We start from the raw sequence: 20,983 nt of genomic DNA, 5'->3' as shown, positions 1-20,983 counted from the left end.
TTTACATTAGAGGTTGGGCTTGTATCTTTCTACACATTTAAGTTTCAACAACCTTTAAATGCAACTCACCCCTAAACTTGACAGTAATCTCACTATTGTTATAACAAACTGCCTAAAGGAGAAACAAAGGTGTCTTGCGGACTTCCTGAAACCATGTAAATCCTCAGAGGTACGGGTTTTTTTCTCTATGTACGGAATCTTGCTTGAAAATAAAGATGACTTCCTTGCAAGTTCTTTGCAAGTTAGCCTTTTCTGACATTAAAATGGGATCTTTCAAAACATTGTGGGAATCCCTTTCGTTCTCTACAGGAGACAAGTCTGCAGAGGCTTAACCTTTCCCTCTCCTTAAACTAGCACAGATACTCAGTATAGCACAACCCGCCTTGGGTTCAAAACTGAGACTGTAGTTTTTTCTCTCCTAACTATTTCTTTTCAGCCACAGTTTCCTTTCCACTATGTCTTATTGATGCCTGATTTCACCTCTCTGCCAGAATGCCACGAGGGAGATGGACTGACCCTGGAGGTAACGCAGCTGTCATTTATAGCTTCAGTGGTGAGAGGGAAAAAACTGCAGAAAAATATAACCTACGAACAGGCCTCACAGAACATGGCAACGCCGGCGTTCAACTAATTAAGGCTCATACTGTAAAACAAGAATACCTTGGCTTTTATATAGCATGACAGTTGTCTTTAATACACAACACCTGGTTAGACAGCAGAGAAAACCCGGTGTGAGACGAGAAACCCTGCCACGGTTAGAGGATGAGGGGAGTGAATGTCCCCACTGCCAGTTTTCAACGTGGCTTTCGGAAACGTTGCCCACCGTCGGCCTTGAGCGCTGGCACCTCTGCCCAGCACACACCGTGAGGTGACGTTAAGCGGCCCCCACACTGACAGGCCTAGCTCTCGCAGGGACACGGGCCCTACTGCCGCTGCACCGTAACAGCACCACAGCCCGGGCACTGCTGAGCCCCGGGACCCTCCGCCTCCCCCCGGGGACAGCGGGAGGCTGTGGGCTGAGGGGTGGCCGTGAAAGCCGCCGGCAGCCCCCTCGCCTCCATGCCACCCGGCCACAGACCCCCGGCCTTTGCCCCTCTTCAAAATGGCGGCGCCCCCTCAGCGCTGGGGCCGCTCTAGCCGCGCGGTCCTCCACGCTCCTCTCTTCGGGCCGCGCTCCCCCCGTCCCCACCCCGCAGAGGCGCCGGCGGCGCCTGCGCAGAGGCGCCTGCGCCTTCACTTCCGTTTGTCGGCGGCCGCTTCCGGGCCCCCCGTTCCTTGGTAACAATGGAGCAGAAAATGGCCGCCTGAGAGGGGAGGGAGGGAGACGCTGCGGCTGTTTGGGGACGGACGGAGCGAGGCGACCCGGGACCGAGCCCGCTGAGGAGCGGGGAGAGCAGAGGACCGAGAGCTGGGGAGGCGGCGGCGGCGGGCGGTGAGTATCGAGGCGGGAGGCGAACTCTCAAAATGGCCCGAAGAAGGGAGAGGCCCAGGCCCAGGGGAGGCGGCGGCTGCGGCCCCCGCCCGGGGCCGGGGGCGGCCGGGGGACCGCGGGGCCCCTCTGCCCCTGCTCTGGGTCCCCGCCGTGCGGACTGCGGGGTCCCGGGAAGGGCAGGGCGGCTCCTGGCTCCGCGGGGCTCGGGAGGCCGAAGCCGCCCCGCGGCAGAGGCGGAGCGGGGTGCCGTGTTGGAGCTGGGGGCGGTGATGGCGGTCTGCGCGCGGGTGTGCCCGGGGCACTGCCGAGGGATCCTCGGCCCCCGTCTCTCCCCGGATGGGCCGGGCTCTGTCACCCCGGGGAGTTTTACCTCTCTCTCCCGGGGTGTGTGGCAGGGCCTCCTGCCGAAGCGGGGCGAACCTGTTCCTCCATTTGGAGCTGGAGGACGGTCCGTCCCCGTCCCCGTCGTCCCCCCCCCCCCCCCCGCTCCATTCTGAAGGAGGGCTGCAGGGCCCCTCACTCTCTATATTGGGCTGGAGGACGAATTGAAACTAGCCCCTTTTTGGAGGGGTGGAGTGTGGGGGTGAATTACAGCCACTATCTTGGGCCTCGCCATACTGTTTAGTGCCTACTTAAGGAATCGCAGCTCTTCAGGGCCGTGTTTTCAGTCTGTTCGTCCCGTGAGTTGAGACAAGAAGCCCTGTTGTGGGAGACGGGCAAGAGGAACTCTCCCCGTGTCTGTTGTAAGGGTCTTGATCAGCCTGTGACTTGTTAAAACCTGTGATGTTTGCTGTTCCTATGCTGTTAGTTTCTCTCCAGTTAATCACATCATCTTTGCTCTGTCACCATCGTTTCCTGTGCAAGTTCTTCCTTACCTTTTTAATGCTGTTTGTTGACGTTTAAGGTTTCTGTTTACTGTGTTTCAAAACCACGGTCAAGTACAGTAGATGAATGTATTACTTTACCTTCAGTGATCTGCTTTAATGGAGGAGCAATATCACATTGTGTATAGTAGTATGCATATAGTGTGGTTATTAAGGTTTGTTATGTGTCTTAATTTTAGTTTGTAGTAGAAGGAGCCTGACAAAAGGTTTCACAGCAAAAAATATAGATTTTTTTTCGTAATAGTTTTATTTATTTCATCGTTTTTCAGGAGGATAGAGCCTTTATACAGAGAAGCTTGTAAACAAGAATTCAGACTCAATTGTATCCAATAGTACCATCGCACATCTGATTTATTTTCCCTGTCCATATTGGCAGCACTGGTTAATTTCAGATTGGAAATCGTTGTCAAAATGCTAAAGAAGCTCTGACACCAATTTGTCCCTGAATTTTAATTGCAGTGACTTGTTGAGTCTTTTTTAAAAAAATAAACAGTTGGCTGCTTCTTGTGCAGTTAATTATCTTAATTGAGAGTCAGGTGCTTAGTTTTGTTGTATTGGTCAGCTAGCAGTTAAACTGACTGTATACCCTCTACAGGTTTACCATTTGGGAATTAAAAGAATTATAGCTTGGAATTATGTCTTGCCTGCTCCTGACAAGGGAAGAACACACCACACATTATAAAATTAAGGGCTTCTTGTTATGTTAGACCACTAAAGCATAACAACTGCAGTGTTCTCTTCATCAGCAATTCTGACTACATAAATGTTTGTCACTGAAATAACCACATCAGCATTTTTCAAGCATGTAGTGGTTGTCATCTGTATCATATTTATTTTCCATATTACTGAATTCATAGACATTGTGTACTGGAAAACAGTGTTACAAGTGTCTGGTCTCTACTACATGTCTTTTTTTTTTTTTTGTGTCTGTGTGTGTAGTGGTATTTTTAGGGGAATGGATAATGTGATCCTTAAATGGAAATGTTTTCAAAGCACCTGTATATTAATATACCTGCTTAGCTTGTTCCTCTTTTTCCTCTGGGAATCTGTCAAAATAAATTTCTTGATCTTAGTAGAATGCTTCTAGTTGCAGTGGAGGTGGTGTACTTTTTTTTACAGCCATAACATAATGTTACAACTTCATATACTTAAGTCTAAAGATTGCATTTAAGTCCAGTTTAATATAGCTTAACACATTACTACTGTTCTGAATTTTTTTGTAGAGAACTCAGTTTCCACGTATTAAAACATTTGAATCCAAACAAGATTATTTGGTATTTATCCAAGTTTTTGTGACTTAATCTCTGTCTTGACAAAAGCTTATCAGCTCTTGCGCTTGCAAAAATTAATCTCGAAGTGATAAAACCAGACTCGAACATCTCCGTCCTCGAGATACTTTTGTGAAGGTCTTGCACATCTCAAAAACTAACAACAATACTTCTAAACAGTCTAGCAGTGTAATAACTTAGGACTTTTGTGTGGTGAGTAGCGATAGCCAGAAGCATAACAGAGACTCTGTTTTGCTTTTGCACAGGTTGCTGGCTACAGTTAAGATCATAAGAAACACAGAAGCCTGTGCCTCCTTCAAACTGTTCAGGTTTATATTAACGAGGTACTTGTTAGTAACTTTTTGCTGATGTGCAGTGTTGAAGCTCAGGTTTTTACTCAAGGAGGTCTGCAGAGTTGTACGGTGTCATGAAACCATCTAATGATAATTGAATATGTAGGAAAAGTCAGCATATGTTTTCTCTTAATTTAGTAACTTAAAAATATTTTGCTTGGAGCACTCTTAATTTCAATATGTAAGATGTATGTGCATGTAGTCTTGTTAAAATGCTTGAGCTTGCCTGCCTTGGTGTAACATCAGAAAAGGAATTCTAGTCTTACAGATACCTATTTAAATTCAAATAAATTTTACTTAATTTTCCACTTCTGTATTTGTTAGGCACTAGACATCAACAGCAACAAAAATCCATGTATCGGAATTTCTGTGTGGGTTGTGGTTGTAGTGATTGTCATTGTTTTATTGGCCTTTTACTTTCAGTAGTAGCTGTATTAGCAGCAGTTTTGTGGAGACAGTGAGATTTGGTGGTAAATTTAAAGACAAGTTTTTCTTTTTTTAATTGAAATTCAGGGAGTTCTGATTGGCTTAGTGCTCTCACTAACCAGAAGTTCTGTTTCTTCAGAAATCAAAACACTACGTGATGGTCATAATGTAGTTTTGTGGGTACGACTTCCTTGGATGTCAATCCTGTTTATACTGCTGTCTTTCAATGTCAACACTGGTGACTTGTGTGCAGCATTACTTCTTACTTTGAGCTTCAGAGTGGGCCTTCTGCTTGCTGACCTAGCCAGAAGCTCACTTCTGGGGGAAAGGAGCATCGTTTCACGAGACTCCAGTGCTGTAAACTTGTTATACCTTGTATATGCTAAGCTTTCTCTTCTGTGATGTCATCTGATTTGAGGGCAAAAGGTAGTACTATCTTAATTTCATTTTCAGCTTGTATGTGAAAAGTGTTGTTTTAGTAAGTACAGATGATAAAATGTGAAGCCCTGGGTTTTGGCAGTTCTTACTGCATTTTATTTTCAGAGCTCCATCTTCGTTCCACATGCTCTCAGTATCCTGGAATTGCTAAGCTCTACCCTTTCATATGGAAGATAACATTGGAAAACTGTTTCTTTTTTAACTAGGTCTCTGAGTTGGGCATTTTTACAGCAAGATGGCTACGCTGCCTTAGATACTGTAGGACTGTTGGAGACTGCTGGGATTCTGTACCCTGATTTCTTCCTTCACTTTGACTTCTCAGGAGCTGATAGTACATCTAAGAGTGTTTCTCTTCATCTCAACAGTTCTGTTGAATTTTCTGTAACTGTTCTGCAAAAGTATTAATCTGCTTTCTGTTGTTTAAAATGTATGTTCAGAATGACATCTTGTTTTACAGCCTTTGCTTTGAAACATACCGGGGTAGTGAAATAGCTGAATTGATCTTTAACACTCCTTGTTAAGCTGGCATTTAAATTTTACAGCAGTTTAGACAGAACACTTCATAGAAGACAAAATTTTCTTCCAGCTTTCCAAAAGTGGTACATGTTCCATGATATTTTTTGAGGCAAAGAGGACATAGGGAGTTCTTGTGTGTTTAAAATTTGTGGTAAGTTTAGTAGAAATCTAGCAAGAGCGTAGATCTGTTCGTCATCAGAGTGTCAACAGAAAGCAAGAATAGCAGGGGGGGAAAAAGAGTCTATCCAAAATTCATGATGCAACTTTGAAAACTAGAAAAGGTTGTTGCCATTTCTAAGATGTAGATGAGTGAATTGTACCTATGCTATCAAAGCCTTCAATGTGATCACAAGAGGAAACTTGTGAACCTGCACAAGAAAAAAGCAACAACAAAACTTGGCATAATGAAGCTCCATGTATAATGCAAATAGATAGCTGTTTCATTTCACTGTTTTATGGTATCTTTTTCCTTTAATGATAGGATTCACTGACAGGTTTTGCTTATGCTTTTGAGCTTGCAGACTTGAATGATGAAATATTTAAGATGAAAATGCAGTTTCTGTTATGTCTTATTTTCTGCTAGTTTTGAGAAATTGGATACTGACTGGCATGGAAACTATTTTTTCAACTTTTAATTCTTCTAGGAAAATCTAGTCGTTGGGAGGTGTGGTGGGTCAGATGAATACTGCACGTGAATTTGGTTCTGTTTGCGCTTAAAGAACCCAGGGTAACAGAACTGCCTGTTCTAGCTGCTGTTCCTGTGTCATTTGAGAAATGGAATTGGAGAGACTGCTGGCTGGGGCTGGTCATGCCAAACGGGATGGTATGTTAGAGCTGCTGAAGTCAGAGTTCATGGAAAGCGCTTTGAACAGACAGCTGTGTTGTACTTCTGCTGTAGAGCTAAAATGTCTTTGAGGTATGTTCAGTGAAAGCAGGGTAGGAAAAAGTAGTTAATCTGTAACAACGCAAACCAGAAAATAAGTATTTCTGGCTTCCACTACCAAATGTCGTCTTTTAGTCGAAGGGTTTGATGATTTCTGCAGACTGGAAGTAAGCAAGGTGCTCTACCAGTTGAAGTACCTAATTAAGATGAGGTTATGAATCATAAATGAGAAATTAGCCTTCTGCTGAGCACATCTATGAAACACTTACTCATATTGCCATCATCTTTTTTGTTTATACAGAGGTATTAATTATGTTGCTGGGACATGAGGTAATTCAGGAAACATTCCTAACATACAGGGCACTACAAATTTTCATGTAAAGTTGAAATATGGGTAACATCTAGATGGGGGGAATTTTAGAGGAAATTTTTGTTGCACAGCTAGCTCCTGAGCATCTGAGTTGTTTCTGCAGTTTAATTCAGTGCCTTTCTCCTGCTAAAATTTGAGACTTGCCCCATAACTTTAAGGTATTGCTTTTTCATTTGACCCTGCAAATGAGTGATTTCTGAGTTTGTCAAATCTTCTAAGTTTTACCTAGTTTAATGAGAGTTCTAATGTTTTACGTAATTTTTTTTTTTTTTTTAAATTTTAAAAATGGGGAATGCAGGCTAAGGTAGTGTCTTGGTATTCAATACAGATAACTAATGTCAGGAAATATTACACATTTTTGAAAGAGGAAGAGCTAGTGATTTATCACTGTGCCTTATAGTCCCTTAGTACTTTTCGGGTAAGAGTTCTGTAGTCCATAAGTGCTAAGCATTATGGAGATACACAGTGTTACTGTTCAAGGTAAATGGACTACACAAGTATTTTATCACTGCTTGCTGTCCCACTAGATTGTTTTTAAGCAGTAAATTCCTGGCTGATGGGATTTAGTTTACATACTACTTGGCATAAAGGAAAATGTAAAATATTTCTTGCACTGTGAGAATGATAATATTGTATTATTGAAAGAACATCTAGTACTCCTAAATTGTTCCTATCCAAAAGAGCATAATATTACTTTCTCTTGAATAAAAGAATGTAACAAACAATACCTTTTGTGGGCTTACTGTTTTTGCTCCTGCAGTCTCTAGCAGCAGTGGAGAGACAGCTAGTCATTTGTGCTCTGAAATCTCTGAGATTGTTGAAGTGTAACTGCAGGGAAGGTACTTTGCTGACTTGTGGAAGGATGGGAACACCAATTAAGAATCCACTGTAGTTAATGTGTCTGGATATTCAGCTGCTGAAGAATATTTTCCTTAATTTCTTTTCTCTTTTTTTTAAAGGAGAAAGTAATGTATTCTAGCTATGATTCTGTTGTTTTGTGCAACCTTTAGGTGATTCCCCCCACCCTGTTTTCTCATAAAGAGATTTTCATTGCTGGATATCTCAGCTGAAGTTGGCAATAATCAAGAGATCTGAACTTCCTGCTCATAGATGTGACCTTCCCCACCCTTTGTCAACTCAGCGCTGACAAGGGGGGGACACTGAAGAAAACTCTTACTTTGAGTTGAACTAAACCACTGGAAGAAAGAGAAACAGAGTTGAAGCATACCTGCTTATTAGATAATCAAATGTTGGTTATTTTGTTGTAACTTAATTGTATACCTGTTGGTTTTCCCTTGTCAGGTTTCCCCATGTTACTGTAGTCAGCTTCCTTAAGCCATTATTAATCTTCTGCAGTGTATGAGCTGAGAACAGAATCCCGAATGAGGGACAGGTTTTCAGGTTATTTCTGCAACACTCTACCACCCTGAAATAGGAGCGAGGTAACATAGTAACTGCCACCATGGTGTGCTGCTTTTGGCTGGGATAATTTTCTTCATAGTAGCTAGTATGGGGCTGTGTTTTGGATTTGTGCTGAAAACAGTGTTGATAATGCAGAGATGTTGTAGTTATTGCTGAGCAGAGCCAAGGCCTCTTCTGCTCCTTGCCCCACCCCACCAAGCGAGGAGGCTGGGGGGGCACAAGAAGTTGGCGGGGGACACAGCTGGGACAGCTGACCCTGACTGACCGAGGGGATGTTCCATGCCACATGCTGTCACGCTCAGGGTATAAAGCTGAGGGAAGAAGAAGGAAGGGGCAGATGTTCAGAGAGATAGTGTTTTGTCTTCTCAAGTAACTGTTAGGTGTGATGGAGCCCTGCTTTCCTGGAGATGACTGAACCCCTGCCTGCTGATGGGAAGTGGTGAATGAATACCTTGTTTTGCTTTGCTCATGCATGCAGCTTTTGCTTTACCTGCTAAGCTGTCTTTATCTCAACCCATGAGTTTTCTCGCTTTTACCCTTCTGGTTCTCTCCCCCATCCCAACCTGGGGGGAGTGAGCAAACAGCTGTGTGGTGCTTAGTTGCTGGCTGGGGTTAAACCCACGCGTGGAAGTCCTGTTGTACAGCCTGATGGGACCTATGGAGTCGTGCTGAGGCAGTAGTAGCCTAAATATTCTAGTAAGTTCAGTCTGGTAACATAGTGCTCTGCAGCGGTGTGGGAGGTGAAGCTTAAAATGGGTGATGTGGACAATGAGCTGAGTGGACAGTGAAGAGATAGAAAGTAACAAGCCTTGGGGTAGAAATCCTGTTTTCCATTTACTGGTTATAATATCAGAGCTCTAGTTTGAAGAGTATTGTCCCATTTGCTGTCAAGACTAAAGTAGGGAGAATGTGTTGATGTGCATTTATGTGTTTCTTTGCCATCTGTATTTCCATCAATGTAAACATCCCATATAGGTATATAGCATTTCTAGGACATTGAAGCTAAACAGTGTGAAACTGGGGTACAGTGGTCTAGTGTAATCTGTTACAGTAGCTTGCAATTGGAAAATACAGCTGAGTTTGTCACTGGTAGAAATAGCCCTAATGTAAATTAAATTCTTAATTCAAGATCCCACCTCTGAGGCTTTTTTCTTAGCAATAGCATCTTTTCAGTCTTGACCAATAGCTGATTTTATGGTTTAGGAGGGAAGATATGAGATGACGGAGGAGAAAAGAGGAGCAAAACCTGGAAATAAGTAAAACTGACTTTGACTTATTCCGAGCATTACCTAAAGGATCACCTACTGAAGTGTACATCAACCTGTTGGTAAAGAAGAGATTCTGCTGTCTGTCTGTCTCCCCACTGCCCGTCCCCCCCGTCCCCAACTTGTTCTGACTCTCCCTTTTTCCCCCCTTTTTCCCTGACCAAGAACAGTGCCCCTTCATCTTCTGAAATGGAATGGGCAAATGTTGAATCAAACAGGCATTTTTATAGCTAAGGTGCCTGCAAGCACTGGAATTTGCAGTTAAAAGGAAAATTTCAAAGCATAAGCAGTAAACAGATGTCATGCTTTGTGTGCATAGTGCGGTTTCCTTTTTTAAGAGCTGTTGTAGAATTAGTCTAATGCTTACAGATATGTTGGCATTTTTATGAAGACATTCTATGTGTTTTAAAGTCAGTAAATACCAATCTGGCAGTCATTTTGGGGAAAATATTTTACAAAACTTTGTGCTGCTCCTGTCCCTTAGCATCTTACTACATTCCCTTATTTTCTTAATCGTATTGTCATCTTTGTTTCATTGTTGTCCTAAAAAAGGGAGTGCTGGTTAGAGTTTTGGTGTGTATCCCCAGAGAACTAATGTATCTTTCCAGGTTTTATTTTGGATGCACGTCTCTCATTCTACTTGAGGCTTTATTCAGATGTTTCTTTTAAAAGTAGCTGTCTTTGTATTTCTGGTATCTTCTCTAGAATGAATATGTATTTAAGTGAAGTTACTTGGAATCATAATTCTGCTACAGAAAGCTTGTAAAAAAGTTGTTTGAGTTTCAAGCAAGCTATGTTCTCATTAGAAATATGTGTCCAAGATTTGAAGGACATACAGATTTCGTAACTGAGCCCAGTCAGAGTTGAACATACCTGCTGAAACCATTGCGCAACTTTCACTGTGAATGGGTTCATTTATCAGTGTATTTGACAGCACATCACATGCAGGCTTCAGACGGGCCATGCAGTCTCTAGATTGCACCAGAGATTTAGCAATGCAGAGAATGCTGATAGGCTTCCATTTGAGATGGTAGTAAACTTAGTGATTGCTGGTGCTTACTGATAAATAGGTGAAAAATAAGCCTAATTTCTTTGGTAAAGTGGCAGAAATTCACAGAACCAAATAATACCGGTAGCCTTGCATACTACATTACTGAATGGCAGCAAGTCATTTGTGCCTTAATATGACTAACTTAAAAACAAGTTCTACTGCGTCAGAATTCAAGACAAAGAGGGTTGGAGTAGCTATTTTATAATTTGCAAGTCTGCAGTAATGGGATGTCCTATCCTGTGGAGTTTTTCTGCTGTTACACACTGAGGTTGTCAGCGCACTTTAATTTTCACAATAGCAGCTGAAATAAACTACCGCTGGAGATCATGCAGTGCTGCTCTTCTGTGGAGAAGCACTAATGTAAACTGTGGGCAGTCTTGACTTGACAGCTGTGCTGACAAACCAAAAAAAGATGCTTTTTGCACTAGACAGATGTCTAAGTGTTGGAAATTTTCCAGTGAGAAGCAGAAAAGCTTTATTCTTCCAGTATTTTCATGTCACATGAAGTATGGTTTAAATGAAAGGAATGTTTTCTGATGGGGAATGTTATTGCAGAGCTTTTTAGCATGCAGAGGATTAGCTTGCTAATCACCTCTGAGTAACTAGATTCTACCAGTTGTACAGGAAAATTCTTGATGTTGTGAATAGCAAGGCGTAGTGATTAAGGAAACTAGTTATTATTTTAACTTCATTTGATATATTTGCATGGCACAACTAGTGCCAGAATGTCTTCTGCATTTGCATGTATTTTATTATAATATTTATCAGATATGGACATGGCATTCATCGATAATTTTTTTGAGGCACAAATTGTCAAGGATTGCATCCAAATGAAAAACTATGAGGAGAAGATTATTTTTAAAAATATGTGATATAGAAGACAGCTCTGTATAGCAGAAGTTATACCTGGTATACACAGTGGAGTTTTGTCCTGGAAATTTTAGTCATCAACATCAGTAATTCAGTAAATGCTGAAATTTGCCAGCAAATTCTTCTCTTGACATAAAACTATAAAGTTGATTTTACAAACCCTTTTCCTGTTCTGAGGAAATGAATAGCTGCTTTTTTTTTTTTTGCACACGTAGTGCTCCATAGCATCTTCAGTCTTCTATATTTGAATTCTTCATAACCCCTTCATTCTGTTAAAATTCACGTGGATGGTGAAGAGGGTGTTTCTTGTAGCAGGCAGGCAGAAGTTATGAACATATAATCCCATGCTCTTTTAGAGTTAGAGAGCATGATCAAGGATGGCTTATGCCTTGTACTACACTGTTGTATGGCACTGTAAGTCATGCTTTGTGAGGCAGTGCAGTATTAGGAATATTTTATGCTAAAAACCAGATAGTCATGGACATCTGGTCAACTATGTGAATGTAAAGATGGGCTAAGGGTTATGGCTGATGATATTCCATGTGTTCATACTTGCTGCTTTATTGAGTATTTGATAATGATGGGTATAGATTTTGTTTGAACTTCTTGAAGAGGTTTGTGCTTTGAGAATGATTTCACTTTTGATCCCTGTGGTTATGCACCTCATCTTAACTGAAGCTTCATTAGCAAACTACTTCCCCGCTAGCCCACAAACTCTCCCCTCTTCCCCCCCCCCCCCCCCCCCCCCAATTTAAGGATAACAATGAAGAATGTAGTACAGGTTAAACATGCCTAAATTTCATGCCATATTTCACTATGCTGGATGAAGGGTTTGTTTTCTCCTTTTTAGGTACTCTCCCACTCATCAAGATGGAAAGCTCAGATTCTAGTGATAAAGGAAGTATTGATCAATCGGAAGCACAACGTCAGAGTCAGCTAGATCGATTAGATCGAGAAGAAGCTTTCTACCAGTTTGTAAACAACCTGAGTGAAGAGGACTACAGGCTTATGAGAGATAACAATTTGCTAGGAACACCAGGTAGGTAATGTTTGGGTATGTACATCTTACTAGAATTGCTTGTAGGTGATTTGTGTCATTTTCTGTTCTCCTGAAACTGTTTCATCCATTTAGTTTGTGTGCTGCAGTTGTGTTCCATGGTAGGAAGTAGCTTCTTGCTAAATTGTGCGTACTTAAATTTGACCAGTCCCCTGACTAGCGGAGAGGTAGTTAGGATGAGGTGGATTCATCAGATACCAAAGTCTAGGGTCTACACAACTTGGTGGCAACACCCAGAGTTGACCCTGTTCCAGTTATGGACCCTTAGACTTTTTTGATCAAAAAGTAATCTCCCTTAAGCATCTGTGTGAAAATTTTGTGCTGGTGAGGTTAAGAGTTTGTAACTAGGGTAAGTAGTCTGGTGCGAGATTCTGCATGGGCATTTTTATGTCAGTTTTCAATTGACTTATTACTTTAAATTGACACTTTATAGGATGATACCTAATTCAAACCAGTTCTAATTTAAAACATGACTTAAACTAATATAAACCTTTTTTCATGCTTGTGAAGGTGTTACCTTAAATATGTTACTCTAGACAGCCATTTAATTGGTATAGGATGATGAAAATTGTTGATCAGTTGTAGAGGTTACAGAACAAGAAGGCACATCTGCCTTGAATACACTGAAACTGTTGGATCTTTCAGCCTCAGGAAAACTTAAAATGGTGCTGAAGTATCTGAACCTCCCTTTAGCAACCTGTTTGGCAGTCTCGTTATGGCAGGATTTAATTAGAAAAAAAAAGCAGTGGCTTGTACCTTCTTTAGAAGCTTTTGATAATGCTTGCCATACATATGATTTGGAAATATTTTTGGAAAATTTTGCTTATTTTCTAAGGTGAAATTACTGAAGAAGAGTTGCTGAGAAGGCTACACCAAGTTAAAGAAGGTCCGCCACAGCAAAACAGTGATGAGAATAGAGGTATATACAGTATTTGTGAAAACTCTTAACTTTAGCACCCCATACGGACCTTAACTTGAGTGCAGGAGTGGAACAAAGTTAAGCCTAGGCAGGTGCAAGGTGAGCTTTGCTTCAAAACTAAGTGAGCGTTATATCTGCTGCAGAGGTCAGTTTGGGACAGATTTCACTCATAAGGCATCTGTTACTTGCATCAAGATAAAGTTTCATTTAGGGTTTGTTTTTTTTTTTTTTTTTTAATTGAAGATTGCCTTCCTGTCTGCTTCCTTCTGGGATGCTTTTTGGCAATCCTTTTTTTATTCACTATTCTTCCCTTCTGAAGATGCTGTATTGCTTTCATTATCACCCTTCCATAGAGATTGGTGGAGAACGCTTGGAGCTTACCACTAGAGTTAATTCTTTAGTGAGACAGATTTGCTATAAAGCTATTCTTCAAGTGAAGGGTCAGGACAAACTTAGTTCTCTATTTAGCAGTCGATGACACCTGAAATGTGACTTTCCATTTACTTACAATAAACAACCTGTGTTATTTTGACTTGTTTTCTATGTGATGGCTGCAGCCTATCTGTACATCTTAGAAAAATGTCCACTCCTGCTCCCTTAAAAGAGCTCTGGTAGATGCGAGTTGTGATGCTACGTGTGAAACCACAATAGCACTTGATAGGATTAAGCACTTCTAAATTGTCACTTGTTAAACTAAGCAATTATGTTCTTGGAAAAGATCACTCCAAAATTAGCTCAGTACTCTAATTGTGGTAGTTCCCTGTCTTTTTCGCAGGTGCAGAGTCCGCAGAAGATGTTTCAAATGGAGATTCTATAATAGACTGGCTTAATTCAGTCCGACAGACTGGAAATACAACACGAAGTGGGCAACGAGGAAACCAGTCTTGGAGAGCAGTGAGCCGGACTAACCCAAATAGTGGTGACTTCAGGTTCAGTTTGGAAATAAATGTCAACCGTAATAATGGGAACACAAATCCAGAAACTGAGAATGAGCCATCTGTAGAGCCTTCCAGTGGGGAGGATTTGGAGAACAGCCAAAGTGACTCTGAAATTCCAAGGTCTGAATCACCATCTGTAAGGCAGCCTGGATCAGAAAGGAGCACTTCGGAGGAGCTAACAGCTGAGGAAGCTTCCCCTCCTAGAGGGCAGAGGAGAGCGAGAAGTAGGAGTCCAGAACAGCGGAGAACACGGGCTAGGACTGATAGAAGTAGGTCACCTATTAATCCAGTGAGTGAGACTCCTCGCAGGTCTCATCTCAATACATCATCTCAAACTCTTGACCACTCCTCAGTGAATGAAGCTGAGGGAAGTTCTAGAACTAGGCAGCATGTGACATTAAGGCAGCATACAGTGGGGACTGAGATGCCAAGTGAAAATGCAGTTCTGTTTTCGACCCCTGAAGCAAGACCTGTTCCTCAAGCAGCAGGTTCTTCAGAAACTAACAGCACCAGTGAGTCCGCAACTCCTGGGCAGAGGCCTCCTACCATAGTACTTGATCTTCAGGTGAGAAGAGTTCGTCCAGGGGAATATCGGCAAAGAGACAGCATAGCCAACAGAACTCGGTCCAGGTCCCAGACACCTAACAACACAGTCACTTACGAAAGTGAACGGGGAGGGTTTAGGCGCACGTTTTCACGTTCAGAACGGGCTGGAGTGAGAACTTACGTCAGTACCATTAGGATTCCTATCCGTAGGATCTTAAACACAGGCTTGAGTGAGACTACATCAGTTGCTATTCAGACTATGCTAAGGCAGATAATGACAGGCTTTGGAGAGCTGAGTTACTTTATGTATAGTGATAGTGATGCAGATCCTAGTGGCCCAACTCCAAATCAGAACGTGGATGCTTCTGAGCCACAGAACGGAGGTGGTGGTACTTCAAGCAATGAAAGTACAGATGCTAGCTCAGGGGAGGTGTATGAAGGTGGTAATGAAGGTGGTTCAACATCTGGTGCCAGACGGGAAGGTCGGAATACAAGGGGATCGGTCACATTTGAAGAAAGTGGTTCTCTACCATTCCTTAGCCTAGCACAATTTTTCCTACTAAATGAAGATGATGATGACCAACCAAGAGGACTCACCAAAGAACAAATTGACAACCTAGCCATGAGGAATTTTGGTGAGAGCGATGCTCTGAAAACCTGTAGTGTGTGTATTACAGAGTACACAGAAGGCAACAAGCTCCGTAAATTGCCTTGTTCGCACGAGTATCATGTCCACTGCATTGATCGCTGGTTATCAGAAAATTCCACTTGTCCTATTTGTCGCAGAGCAGTCTTAGCTTCTGGTAACAGAGAGAGTGTTGTCTAAATGAGATCTGAATTTATGGCCAAGCAGCTAGTGTGATAGTGATGGGCAAAGAAGTCACTTCCTTTATGGCCACTTTTTGAGTGGTACCTCAATGTATAGTAATGACTTGGAGTGAATATTCCCTCATGAAAGCATTTTCTCTGAATTCAAGCTTTTAAAATTGGGAAATTTCTTTAATTAGGGCTTTCAAGATGTAGTCAGTTTGGGTGTTAAATTTCACTTGTCCAAAGACATCTACCCACTTAAAAATATTTTTTTCTTTGTGAAGTGTATTAAGTTCTTTCCCCCCACCCAGCCCCTGCCATTCCAGTCCAATAACCATTTTGTTCTCAAGATTGTGCTTATGAGGAGTTTTGAGAAGTCATCCCAGCTAAATGTACATGAGTCGTAGAGGAATTTTTGCAAGAAATCCAACTATCTGAAAAAATATGAACTTAATTGCACACTTGAACATTCTTTTAATTTTCATACTGGGTTAATATTGGACATGTCTCTGTAAATAACACTAATGTTAGCCCTTTCCCCATCACTATGGCACGCTGTAGGATGAGCTGTTAGCTTAATTGGGATATTTATCTTGTTGTGGAAATATAAGAATTGCCTATGCTTGTTTAAATAAAAAAAAAAATCTGTTTTAAAATTGTAAAGCTTTTTTGTAGAAGCTCAGTACTTTTCCAATGCACTGTTGTACTAACGCATTAAGAATTAAAATTGTACCATGCTTAGAAATCAAGAATGCTTTTCATACAAAACCCACCACACAGAGAGCAAACTAAATACGAGAGCTGCTTTTGTAACTGTGTACCTGTCAAGAGCAGTGCATATCTGTACTATTTATGTGAACAGCTACTGTAATATAAAAACAGTTGAATTAGACATCTTAATTGCATTAAAAAACGGAAATTAAATGTTATAATTGCAGTGTTTTGGCTCAGTAATGCCACCAAAAGAGATGATAAAAATTAGAAACTGTTCTAATGGCTGGTTATTTCTTGGTGTGGTTGCTAATATGTAATAATACAAAGCAGTATGTACCAGTTCATTCAGTGAGGTTTATGCCCAATTTTTCTATCAATTTTTACTTTCAATTTTTGAGGCAACTCTGTGAAACTATTACTATTCAGCAGATAAGTATTGACAAGTGTTTTGTTTTTCTTCCCTACCAGCTTCAGCTATATTAGTAACCTCTGGATCTGTTGAGTGAACTTGCTGATATATCCAGTGTTGGTAGCCTGTCACTGAAGTGCCGCAGAAAAATAACTTAAGTATTAACCGAGTAACAGATTATTAGAGTGTTAGGTTAAATTTAAAATTATAATTGATTATACACTTAAATGTGTAGCCAATTCTAAGAACGTTAAAAAAAACCCAACAAACTCTTTGTACTCCTATTGGACAGATTAAAATGAGTTTAATTTACTTCTAAAATTATGTGCGTGGCATATTAAAGTTGAGAATTGGAGAATGTAGCTCAACTCTCACCAGTTTCAGGGGAAGACATCCCTCCCCCTCAATGACCTGTTCTTTGTTTTATTCTCTGATTTTTTTTTTTCTCCTAGCTTACATGTGCAACAGGGAAAGCAATATTTATTTGAACTCTGGGGCAGTAGTTATGAAGGGATATGAACTGCTCTTGCTGGCTATATGGGCAATGTTGCTTGTTCCTCAGATGACAAAACCAAAGCTGGCCTATCTCTTTCTCCTAATTAAAACACATTTTTGGTGTTTTATAGTGGTGGTTGCATAAACTATAGTCTCTGCTCTAAGCCATTTTAACATCTCATCAGCTAGTTAAGGATTCCGCAATGTCCCAAAATTCCAATTTTTTTTCTACATGTGTGTTTTGTGGCATTTGGTTCAGTGGGAAACCCTGACTGGCTATTGAGCTCGCTTTCCTCTTGGTGGGACGCACCATTGTGGCAGAGGGAATACGTGTATTCTTTCTCAACAGAAGAGTAAATAAGTTCATGTTTTTAAATTTTTCCCTCTGACATGCATCACTGTAAAATTGGAAGTTAGCTATTAATTTCAGGTGCTGGACTCTCTATGCCAAAATTTCCTCAACAAAATAACACTTCTGAATTTCTTCCAGTAGCATTCACATAGCAAATACATACTCTCAGTTGCAGTTTCCAGTAGCTTTACTGACTTACTGGAGCGTAGAATTAGAAGGAAAAAAACCCTCTCTACACGAGTACCATGTTAGATTTCAAAAGTCTGAGGTACATCTCTGAGGACTAAAGCTGGTGACCAGAAAGAAAGGAGCCCACTAGTGCTGATTAATGTGAAGCACGGCCATGATACGTGTCATTCAACATAGCTTTCTTTTAATGTTCTGAGTTTCCAGTAACTGTTCATATTGGTAGAATCAACTTTACAGTTTTGTTATAGCTTAATAGTGGCATGCCTTAACATTTTGTCTTTCTGTAACAATAGCAACTAATAAAATGTTGGAGGTTTCCCAAATGGTACCAAGAACAAATAATTTAACATCAGTTCAGGGGACCTTGAATGTTCTCAATGTTTTATATGCCTTTCCTGACGCTGAGCATGCTAAAGGTGCTGGGGGCTTGTTGTCTGACATCTGGAGGAGTTGGCAGAAATTAAATTGCTGATACAGCAAAGACCTCTTTATGTAGCTGAGTCATCTGTCAGCCGCTGTGGTAATTCAATTTCTATTCTTTTGTAGTTAGATCGGGTTAGGAAAAGCCAATATTAACACTTCAGTTGCTAACAAAATATGAAAGACACTCTTATTTTAAGAAGGTTCACAGCCTAATTTACAGTTTATGAATCATTTTGGTATTGAGCATTTGTACTTATTGCTTCCCTCAGTTTATGCTTTCTTGGTATTGCAGGATGTATTACACTTGGTATTACACTTAACTCATGCTTGTAGCCATATGAAGGGTTAAAATGGCTAGTTTTGTCCTTTTCCAAGGCCTGATAGTGCAGAAATGCTGAGTCTGAAGAGGCCGAGACAGCCTTGTTGCATCAGCTGCCTGGTTCACAGTGCCACCGTGTGGGAGCCTCTCTCCACCTTCCTTCAGAGCCAGGAGAAGTCTGTCTCCTTGCTTGGAGCAGCGTGGGTTCTTTTGCATTGAAGGCTCTTGCTTTATTTTTGAAGGAGGTTCCTTGTTATCGCCTGCCTCAGTAGTTATCGTGGTGGTTTTTTCAAACTGCAAACCATCCAAGCTCCTGCTGTGAATATCTTAACCTGGTGTGTGAGCTTAATTCTGTTCTGGCAGGACAGACCTGTACCCACAGGACCTCCATACACAGCAATTAAAGCAGTCACAAGGCCAAAACTTAGAAGAACGCACAGTATTTTTTTGTTTAAGAGTGTGTTTGATAGTTGAACTCAGATTGTGAACCTATACAGAGTTGTGGGTGCTTACTTTTTTTTTAGTTGGGGGCTTTATCCATTAAAAGACTGTGAAGAGTTATTCCTGGGGTTTGTTAGATATCTCTTTCACGTGCACTTTTTTATTTCTTCAAACAAGATGGGTTTTTGCAAAGAACTTGTAGGCAGTTAATTGACTCATTTTAAAAATTATTTGATTAGTGTAGGTACTGCATGCATAGAAATTACTCATTAAAAGTTTAAAGACATTTTGTAAGAGGTATTGATGTGCAGGCACAGCAGCTGCACTGACATGATACCGTACCAGTTTTGAAGGAGCCCTAATTGTCCATTGTGTCAACTTACAAACGAATGGATTTCCCACCAAAGTTGGCACAATGGACCATATAATGACTGTCATTCCAGTTTCCTGTCACTTGTCTGGATTATGCAAATGTAGAGAGTCCAAAGGACACTTTCCCTGGTATATCTGCAGTCGATGTTTATCTTGAAATGGTTGCCTACACAAAGAGGAGGTTCCCAGTAGTCTCGTAATAATGAGTGTCTAATATGAAGGTGAGAAAAGAAGCGCAGTTAAGGCTGACCATCGGTCTCTGACTTTCAGCAGTGCGATGCGGGGTTTTCTGAATCTCCCAGTGTGATCTTCACCGTCACACTGCAATACAAAGCTTCATCCTGTTGGCTTAGCCGCAGCCTTATTTTTAGTTTGGGATGCTTTTCATTAACATGTACATTCGTGTAACTGTCTGATGTCTCGGTTTTCTCACCGGTCATCCTTGCTCCTACCACGGGGGCTTGCATTGCTTGAGTAAGGGTATGTAAGCAAGTGTGGAGCTGATGAGGTACACAGTCGTTACGGAAATGTCTGCCTGCTCCTCTGCCGTCTTCCAGGAGGAGGTGCTTTGGATGAGGGTTGGCTTGGAGCCATGTTAAGGGAATTTATAACATGCAGAAATATTTCCAACACTTACGTACACTAGGCTTTTTGTTTGTTTATCCTACTAGGGAGGGAGGAAGGAGGGTGAAGAGACAGAATCAATGGTAACTTACCCAAAGTACATACCAGTTGTGCTGTGTTAAAAAAGAAGTTTGCATCTGTTATACCAGGGCTTCCCAACCTCTTTTTCATATGAGGTATCTCTTTTTTTTTTTTTTTTTTCTTTTCTTCTTATGGGAAAACATACCATTGAATTTGCTTTGATTGTTTTATTTGGGTTTGTTCCCTTAAGCTAAAATACCTGAGACTCCTTCCTGAATTTCACTATCTGCTAGTAAGGCTGTTGGTTGGGAAGCCCTGAATTCAACTGAGAATGTAACAGTTTTCTTTTTTTTTTTTTTTCCCTCTTGTACAGTGCTTTACATCTGTTTATACTGGACTTGTTTAATACAAGATGGTACTCTGAGGTCATTGGACAACAGTTTGACCAGATTTGATAGCTAACATTTAGGAGGAGTTTGTTCCCTATGTAAGATGTCATAATGCAAATTTAAATAGACTCAATAAAATGCATGAAGTGTTCATTTTGTGCTTGATCATCACTCCTTGGGTTTATTCTTCGCACAGTGGGAATGCGCTGGAGTAAATGATGGTGGATGTGGTAGGAATTTATTTCCTCTGTACGCCTTTTCCCTTGAGGCTGGGCAGAAAGGAAAAAGCCGGAATGGTATAGCGTTAACTTCTCAGAAGAATTTATTGCACCTTAGTACATAAAACTGAAGCAATAAATCTCACTACATCCCAGACTTCTGTAAATCTGTCAGTGGATAATGTGGGATACCAAAGCAGTGTCTGCAAGTTGTCTTTCAGGTAGCAGCGGTGACTTTTACGGGTGCCCATCAGTACCAGGGTCCAGTGGTCGGGGCTGAGTCTCCCTAGAAATACGCTTTGCAGTGTTCAACGGCTTTCGTGAGAAGCTCTCACATATGGCTAAAAGCTTCGTCCTAAAATTAGTAGCTGATGTACGTGCAAATACTTGAGTGGGAAGGAAATTTTTTAGGGCGTGGGAAGCTATCTTTATCAGTGCTTCCCCTCACCTCAACTCCGTTCCTCGAGTAGGAAGTGGGAGCCGCTCCCCGAGAGGGGTGTGCTGACGTCGAAACAAAAGAAGGGGTAGGAAGGTGACGTATAGCTCGAAAACACGCAGCACCCAGTGTT

At 41.3% G+C, this 20,983-nt stretch overlaps 1 protein-coding gene across 5 annotated transcripts; it reads left to right on the top strand.

The window, feature by feature from the left end:
• The first annotated feature begins 1,242 nt into the window (after positions 1–1,242).
• RLIM (ring finger protein, LIM domain interacting) lies at positions 1,243–20,349 on the top strand. 5 transcript variants are annotated; one of them, XM_069810907.1, is made up of 4 exons: positions 1,244–1,432; positions 12,029–12,217; positions 13,071–13,154; positions 13,930–20,349. In XM_069810907.1, exons 2-4 carry the CDS (start codon positions 12,049–12,051, stop codon positions 15,462–15,464), a joined length of 1,788 nt encoding a protein of 595 aa, XP_069667008.1. In that variant the 5' UTR covers positions 1,244–1,432; positions 12,029–12,048; the 3' UTR covers positions 15,465–20,349. The 5 variants fall into 5 exon arrangements, with proteins under 5 accessions (XP_069667012.1, XP_069667008.1, XP_069667011.1 ...); XM_069810909.1 differs by lacking the exon at positions 1,244–1,432 and adding an exon at positions 9,181–9,319; XM_069810911.1 differs by lacking the exon at positions 13,071–13,154 and having other exon boundaries at positions 1,243–1,432.
• Positions 20,350–20,983: the final 634 nt, after the last annotated feature.

This window comes from Haliaeetus albicilla, chromosome 23 (assembly GCF_947461875.1).
Source record: "Haliaeetus albicilla chromosome 23, bHalAlb1.1, whole genome shotgun sequence".
NCBI classification, from domain to species: Eukaryota; Metazoa; Chordata; class Aves; order Accipitriformes; family Accipitridae; genus Haliaeetus; species Haliaeetus albicilla.
Note: the sequence above shows the minus strand (reverse complement) of the source record. Positions and strands in the feature narration are given on the sequence as shown.

Coding starts and splice junctions, on each gene's coding strand:
- RLIM (XM_069810907.1), top strand. CDS start 12,049: ATGGAAAGCTCAGATTCTAGTGATAAAGGAAGTATTGATCAATCGGAA. Junction 12,218..13,070: donor CAATTTGCTAGGAACACCAG/GTAGGTAATGTT, acceptor TTATTTTCTAAG/GTGAAATTACTGAAGAAGAG. Junction 13,155..13,929: donor AAACAGTGATGAGAATAGAG/GTATATACAGTA, acceptor TCTTTTTCGCAG/GTGCAGAGTCCGCAGAAGAT.